This window comes from Leptopilina heterotoma, unplaced genomic scaffold (genome assembly GCF_015476425.1).
Source record: "Leptopilina heterotoma isolate Lh14 unplaced genomic scaffold, ASM1547642v1 Lhet_161, whole genome shotgun sequence".
In the NCBI taxonomy this organism is placed as follows: Eukaryota; Metazoa; Arthropoda; class Insecta; order Hymenoptera; family Figitidae; genus Leptopilina; species Leptopilina heterotoma.
Window position 1 is genome coordinate 1,479,271 of NW_025110876.1, and position 7,508 is coordinate 1,486,778.

The 7,508-nt window shown below is 27.2% G+C and overlaps 1 protein-coding gene across 1 annotated transcript; it reads right to left on the reverse strand.

Moving 5' to 3' along the window:
• Window positions 1-386: 386 nt before the first annotated feature.
• On the reverse strand, window positions 387-7,244 carry LOC122498902 (protein ALP1-like). Its single transcript, XM_043606898.1, has 4 exons — window positions 6,702-7,244; window positions 3,661-4,013; window positions 1,976-2,195; window positions 387-960 (listed from the first exon to the last, which is right to left on the reverse strand). Exons 1-4 carry the CDS (start codon window positions 7,016-7,018, stop codon window positions 576-578), a joined length of 1,275 nt encoding a protein of 424 aa, XP_043462833.1. The 5' UTR covers window positions 7,019-7,244; the 3' UTR covers window positions 387-575.
• Window positions 7,245-7,508: the final 264 nt, after the last annotated feature.

The window sequence follows — 7,508 nt, forward strand, 5'->3', positions numbered from 1 at the left end:
AAATTTTTATTTTTTTTTAAGTCAATATCAGTCATTATTAAATGTAAAGATAAAGTATTTTAATCATTCAGCATTAATTTAACGTTATTTATAGAAATGAAATAAATTTTAAATTATATAACTTCTTAACATCTTTAGAAAAACCTTAAATTACATTCGTAACATATATGTAGCTTTAAAAAGAGTGTAATTTTAATAATCGTAGTTTAAATACAAAATGTCACTGGTAATGCGATGATAATAATAATAGTAATAATCAAGCGAGAAATACGAGATCTTAAGAGAAACGAGTTAGAAAATAAACATTTTTGTAATACTTTTCAAATGTTTGCAGACCCAAATATTTAATGTCATGTTAGCATTTTTTCTTTTTAAAAAATCTGACAGTTGAACCGATAAATTTAATTATGCTTTTCCTAAGAAATATGTAAGTGTTTAAAACTGATACAATTTGTTGAAATTATATTTAATAATATATTATTATATATTTTGCTTTAATTAAGCAATATTTTGGTTTAAAGTATAAAACTGAGTGTGTTTCTAAATACCACATAAGTAATATTTATCAACGAAATTCATTGGTTCATAAAATAGTCAGCCAATGCACTTTGTACTGCATATTCGTTGATGTCAGCATTCACTGGATTAATATCATCCGGTTCGTTAACATTATCTTCTTCGCCGTCACTTGAAATAACTTCGTCATCGGAAATAATGCCTTCATTTTGTGGTGTTTGATTTTCTCGAATAAACTGTTCCATTAAGTGTTCAGGAAAGTAATGCTGATAACCTTCATTTGCAACTAATTCGCGAGTTATAATAAAATTGTGAAGACACACTAATGCCTGAACTACAGCAATAGATGTTTTCAATTTAAAAGACATTTTATTCTTAAGAATTTGCCATCGGGCTGACAAAATTCCGAATGCGCATTCTATAGTTTGCCTAGCTTTTGATAATCTGAAAGAAGCAAATTAAAATCAAATATTATATTAAAAGAAGTTGTTATGTCGGTCATTTGCAATTTCGCACAAGTGACTGTCCACGAGAAAACACGGCTTAGCTTTCACAGGGCGAGTGATTGAAGTAGAAGCAGAATGAAGGAATGCATACAACATAACATCTTTAAAACGTTGTATTGTCAAAAGTAATTGACAATTTACAACTTTTCAGTTTTACATTTGAAAAAGCAATATAAAATCTATCGATTAGCATAAAAAATCAAAATTGATTTTTTAGAGCTAAGCCGTGTTTTCTTGTAGACAGTCACTAATGAATATTCGTTCTTTTAAGAATTCGTTCAAAAGATAATTCATTAAAATAAACATTTGGACGATTAATGGAAATTGTGTTAAATGAAAATTCTCATAAATAAAAATTCGAGTAGGTATTTATAATTCTGTTAATTTAAATATTCGGGTTAATTTAAAATTGATTAAAAAAAATTCGAAAAAAATGAAATTCTGTTAAAAGAAAATTCTAATGAATGAAATTCAATAATTTAAAAATTCTAACTAATGATTTCTAGAGATTAGTCATGGGTCTGCAGTTATTTTTCCTATACGTTTTTTGAATTTATTAACATTCTCTTCAGACAGAATGCAGAGGCTTAAAATTCAAAATTTATAAGAAAATCGACTGCTTTTCAAAACTGATGTATTTCCTGTTTCTATTTTTTTCAGAATTTAAAAAAAAATTGAATAAAACAAGGGTAATTTTTTAAATAAATAATTATTATTTTTTTTCAAAACAATTAAAATTTTGAAAAATCTTACTTTAAAAGCTTTTAAAATTCTATTAATTATGAATATTAAAACAGTTTTTTAATAAAATCTTTTCTAAGTAAGTTATATAATTTAAAAATCAAAAAATGTTAAAGTGGAAGAAAATTTAAAAATAATTCAATGTTTTTAAATTTGGCGAAAATAATTTTCAAAAAATAATGCTTGTACTCATTCTAAAGCATTCAACTTACCGATAATTAAACAATTGCTGTGTTCTAGTAAGGCGTAAATTTCTTTTATATGGGACCATCATATATGGTTTTAAGGCGAAAATTCCGTCTCCAACTATGAAATAGGAGGAAATATAATTTGAATTTGGCAAATAAGCTGGATTTGGCAAATTTGCTAAATTATTCTCCAACTTTCGGTAAAATTCGGTTTGTTGAAATGCCGAGACGTCACTTACGCTGCCTATAATTGAAAAAAGGATAAATAATAATTATTTTTTAAATATTCAATTTAATAATTTTATTAATTATTAATCTACTGAATTAAAAAATGTGTTTATCATTGTATTGTAAGTGTTATCAAATAATTTTCTTTAAGGGCATGTACAAGTTGCGAACTGTAAATAAATTAAAAGGTATGAAGAGGTGTGGATATAATGAAGGAAAGACAGAATAAGGAAAGAAAATACAAAGATGATTATATATATAGACATCCCCTTAAAAACATCCCATTCTGCCACTTTTCCTGGGAAGTTATTCAAATAAGAATTATTTCCAGTCCAGGGCACCTTAAAGATGAAAAACGAATAGGTTTTAAATTCTCCCTCCCCCTCACCATTTTAAAAATATAGAATACTTTTGCAAAGGACCGACAAAATGGGCCCTTTTCTTTTTTCTGAAGAAATAATGTAATCAAACACTTAAATCAACGATAAATGAATAAAAACCGCATAATTCGACTTATCAAAACATATAGATTGATAATAAAAAATACAGAAAAATTAAGATTCTTCTTAAAAATTACTAAATTACGATTATCTCGAAAAATAGAACCCACAAAATGAGATTTTTCATGTGGATGTCTACATATGTTAGTTGAACAATGTCCAACGCCTTCGTGGAAATAGAACTATTGTACGCTAGGCACCAATGGAGGAATGTAGTACATTTCCCCACTGGTGGTTTGGCCAGTGGAGAAATGAAGTCATTTTCCCACTGGTGGTTTGACATTTTAAGAACAGAATTTTGAGGACACTCTATGGATCTTTGGGGACACTTTCAAGACATTCATTTTTGAAAAAATTTTTTCCAAATTTTTTTTTCAAATTTTTTTTTTAATTTTTAGATTTTTGTTCACTCTCAGCTATTGCTATAATATCATTGTAATATTTTGATTTCGATAAATAAAGAGTGAATTCAACTTAAAATTTTGAAAAATGAATAGTTTAAATTTATTATTCATAAAAAAAATTTTTTGCAGTTGTTGGACAAAATAGTATGTGCAACTTGTGGAGAACAGCGATTTTCGCTCGCTCGATTGCAAACTTCGAGCTCGCGAAAAATCGCCCTTGTTCTCCACTCGTTGCACAATCTACTAGTGTATTCCTTATAAGTTTGAATTTCTTCCTTATATACATTAAAAAGAAATTTTTCCCCCTATTTTAAGATTGAACTTAATTGCTTCTCCAATTACTGAGTAGAATAACATTTAAACTACAAAAGGAAAGATCGAAAATAACTTTTTCAAATAACTATATTATTCTAAAATAGTAAATAATTGTATTTTTCACAAAGTCGCTATATAATTGGAGCACCCGCCAAAATTGACACACTTATCCTATGCAAAAATATTGTGAGTTAAAACTTTTTTTAAAAAAAGGTGAAAATATATTATATGTTAAGTAAAATGGTTTCACACAAAAACTTACCGTAATCTCCAATATCAACCCAAGAAAATCGGCAAAAGGAATCACACATTGCCATCAGTTTAAAACTAAAAAATTTTTTGTAATTAAAAAAAATGCTACCAGAATTTTCTGGTTTATTTATGGCAATTTCCTTTCCATCAATTGCTCCGATACAGTTGGGTAAATCCCATTTCACTCTGAAACCCTCGGCAGTAACTATCCAATCGTTGAGTTCGATATTCCCTTTCAAATATAGAGGCTGCAGACATTCCCAAATAATTGGGCATACCTCAGCAATTATGCTATATGTCGTTGACAAACCAATGCGGAAAAAATTGCTGGTAGTGTAAAAATTGTCACCGTGGGCAAGAATACTGAAATGATTAAATAAATTATACTATATTAAGATGCTAAAAACGAATTAGTAAAATGCGTTATTTCAAAACAAATGTTTAAATTTTGAATAAAGTAATATAGCGCAACAGAATTGAACTTTTTTATTATTTCTGGGATCGCATAATATAGGATTATTCTTCTAGATTTTTTGATACTTAACACGAATTCGTAATCCAGGGTGTCTACAATTAGCTAATCTGCAAAAAATTTCCCTGACATTTCCAGGTTTTCCAGGCATTCAAAAATTTTTTTCCAGGTTTTAAGAATCGACATAATAAGGGATTACAATAAATACATTTATTTATGAAAATAATTGAATTCCTAAAAAGAATTTTATTATATACGAAAATAATTAAGGGGCTGGATGCTATGAGGAGATACGCGCAATGTTAAGTGAATGGCGCGTATTTCCTTATAGTACCCAGCCCCTCAATTGAATCCGAGTAAAAATTTTATTATTTATGAAAATAAAAAAATTGAATTATTGCTAAGAAATTTATACAGATTTTGTAAATAATTGAATTCCTGTGAAATGTTTATTATTTCTTGAAAATAATTAAAATGTTTTTAAATGATTAGATTCTTTTGGAAAAATTTTATTAAAATAGTAGATATTGAAAAACATTTAAATGAGGAACATTTTTGAAAATAATTGAAATTTTGACGTGAATTTTAAAAATTTTTTGAATATAATTGAATTTTTGCGAAGAATATTATTACTTTTGTAAATAATTGAATTTCTCTAAAATTTCCCAAATTATATCGTACAATTTATAAACTTTTCGTTCTTTTTATATCAAATTACGGGCTTTACGGACCTTTTTTTTAAAAAAAAACTGACTTTTACGGACCTAGTTCAAGCCCTGAATTATATTAAAAATAAATTGACTTATTTTAGGAAACGAATTTTTTCAATGCCATTATTTATGTTTTTCTCTTGATCTTTCAGAATTTTAAGTGGTCAATCTTTTTCTATTTGATTATATGTGTGTCTGTGGTTCATATTATTTCTCAAAAATCAAAATAGAATAGAATTGCAAATTAGAAAGGCAATGTTAATTATTACTATTAATTTTCTACTAAAAATTTGTAAAATTAATTGTGCGCATTAAAAATATTGTTCAAGAGTATTTCAAGTCATGAATTTATGATGAAAAAAATTCCCCTGACTTTCGAAAAAATTCCCTGACATTTCCCGGTTTTCCAGGACATTTTTAATTTCCCTGACATTTCCCAGTTTTCCAGGTTTTTCAGGTGTTGTAGACATCCTGCCGTAATCAAAATTGTTCCATCACCCTAGGTTTTCGAGAAATTTGACCTTGAAAATTGAAAAAATGCTGTTTTTATAGGTTACTTTTGGTTTTCTATCAAGGTACAAAATTTTTTCTGAAGTTTCTATGATTTACGTACCAAAGCTCATATGCTCGACTTAACAATTCCAATTTCGACGTTTTAAAAATATCTATTTTTTGATGAGTTATATTTGTTTGAATTTGAGGCGCAAGAGTACCCAGGTAAAAATGATTCGTTTAGAAATCCAATCAAATTCGTACAGAAATCTTATCGAATTCATATGAAATTACTAGTAAAATTCGTGTGGCCTTTTGAAACGATTTTTTTGCCCAAATATTCGTGCGAATAAAATCCTAATTTTTATAAATATGGATTTTCAAAACTTTTTTTCGCTCGGATACTCGTATGGAAATTATTTCGACAAATTGTTTAAATAATTGTGGGCCAAATTTCCATACCATATTTAAACGAATTACTAACGGATTAATTTTGTAAAATTTTTAAAAAGTTCTGCTTGGATATTCGTATGGAATTCCGCACGAAATATCAGCTAATAATTTTTTTCAAAAATTTTTAGCCAAATTTCCATTTGAAATTCGTACGAATTTCTGTGCAGAATTTTGTAAAAAATTTTCAAAATTAATCCGTTATTAATTCGCTCGAAATTCGTAAGAATTTATTATGGAATTTGGCCGAAAATTTTCGAAACAAAATTTTATCTGACGTTTTATGCGGAATTCCATACGAATTTCCGAGCAGAATTTTCTAAAAATTTTACAAAATTAATCCGTTAGTAATTCGTTTGAATATTGTATGGAAATTTGGTCCACAATTATTTAAACAATTTGTCGAAATAATTTCCATACGAGTATCCGAGCGAAAAAGTGTTTTGAAAATCCATATTTATAAAAATTAGGATTTTATTCGCACGAATATTTGTGCAAAAAAATAATTTCAAAACGCCACACGAATTTTACTAAGTAGTAATTTCATATGAATTCTATAAGATTTCTGTACGAATTTGATTGGATTTCTGAACGAAATTCGTGCACAAAATAATGTTTACTTTAATTATAAAATATTAATAGAATTATTTTTTTCAATTTACAATATAATTTTTAACTTGAAAATTCAAATTAACGAAAGTACTTAAAATATTGTCGTTTATTTAAACTTCCGAAACTTTAGTAACGGTATTATGGCAAATTTTTTCTTAAGATTTATATAACCTGTTTACAAATTAATTGTATAAAAAAGAATCTTGAAGCAACCTCACAATATAAGATTAATCAGAAAACATTCCCTTAAAGTTAAAATTATGCTATAAAAACAATTTATTAGTACAGAAATTTATAAACTTTTCAAAAACTTACGATAAAGTAACAGCCAAGCGAAGTCTTGTTGACAACGGTTGTCTGAGACTTCTCTTTTGTAGCCGATGATGAATTAAGCCATGCAACTCTTCAAATTGCTCCACACTCATTCGAACCATTTTTCGAAAATTCTCATGGTCATTATTGACAAAATAATTAAAAATAGTATCAAATGCTCCAAACAATTCTCTCATATGAGTTTTTATATGGGGTTTGACCCACCATCGCCGAAATACTTCGCTGCTCATCCTCATGTATAGTCTAATTAAATTAAGCCACTCCAAACATATTAAAATTACTGCCAGGAAATCATTCATTTTTATAATTAATAACTCGAGGAGATAATAACTGATAAGAATATGCTATTATTATTAGTACCGGTTAATACCAAAATGACCATAATGAATATGTAGATAGAAGGTTCAAATAAGAAAAATTTTGCATTTCAACCGCAAAAAATAGAGGCTCTGCAGTCGAGTCATTAAAGTTTGTCATTGTTGTTCACAAAGTTCACAATATATACATATTTCAAATAAATTGAGGAGTAAGTGGCCAAAAGTGGATAAGTCCATTTTTTACTATTTCGAGAAATTTAAACAAATGCAATTTGACACATAACAAAGTTAATTTGAAAATAGAAAAAATATATATATTTTTAAATTAATATAATTCTTTATTAACAATTTTTTTTCTTAATAAAAAGCAAAGTAAAATTTTTTTTAAAAACGGACTTATCAACTTTTGGCCGCTTGCTCCTCAATTGTGAAAAGTTTTTAAAAATAATTAAATTTTACAAAGAATTCTATT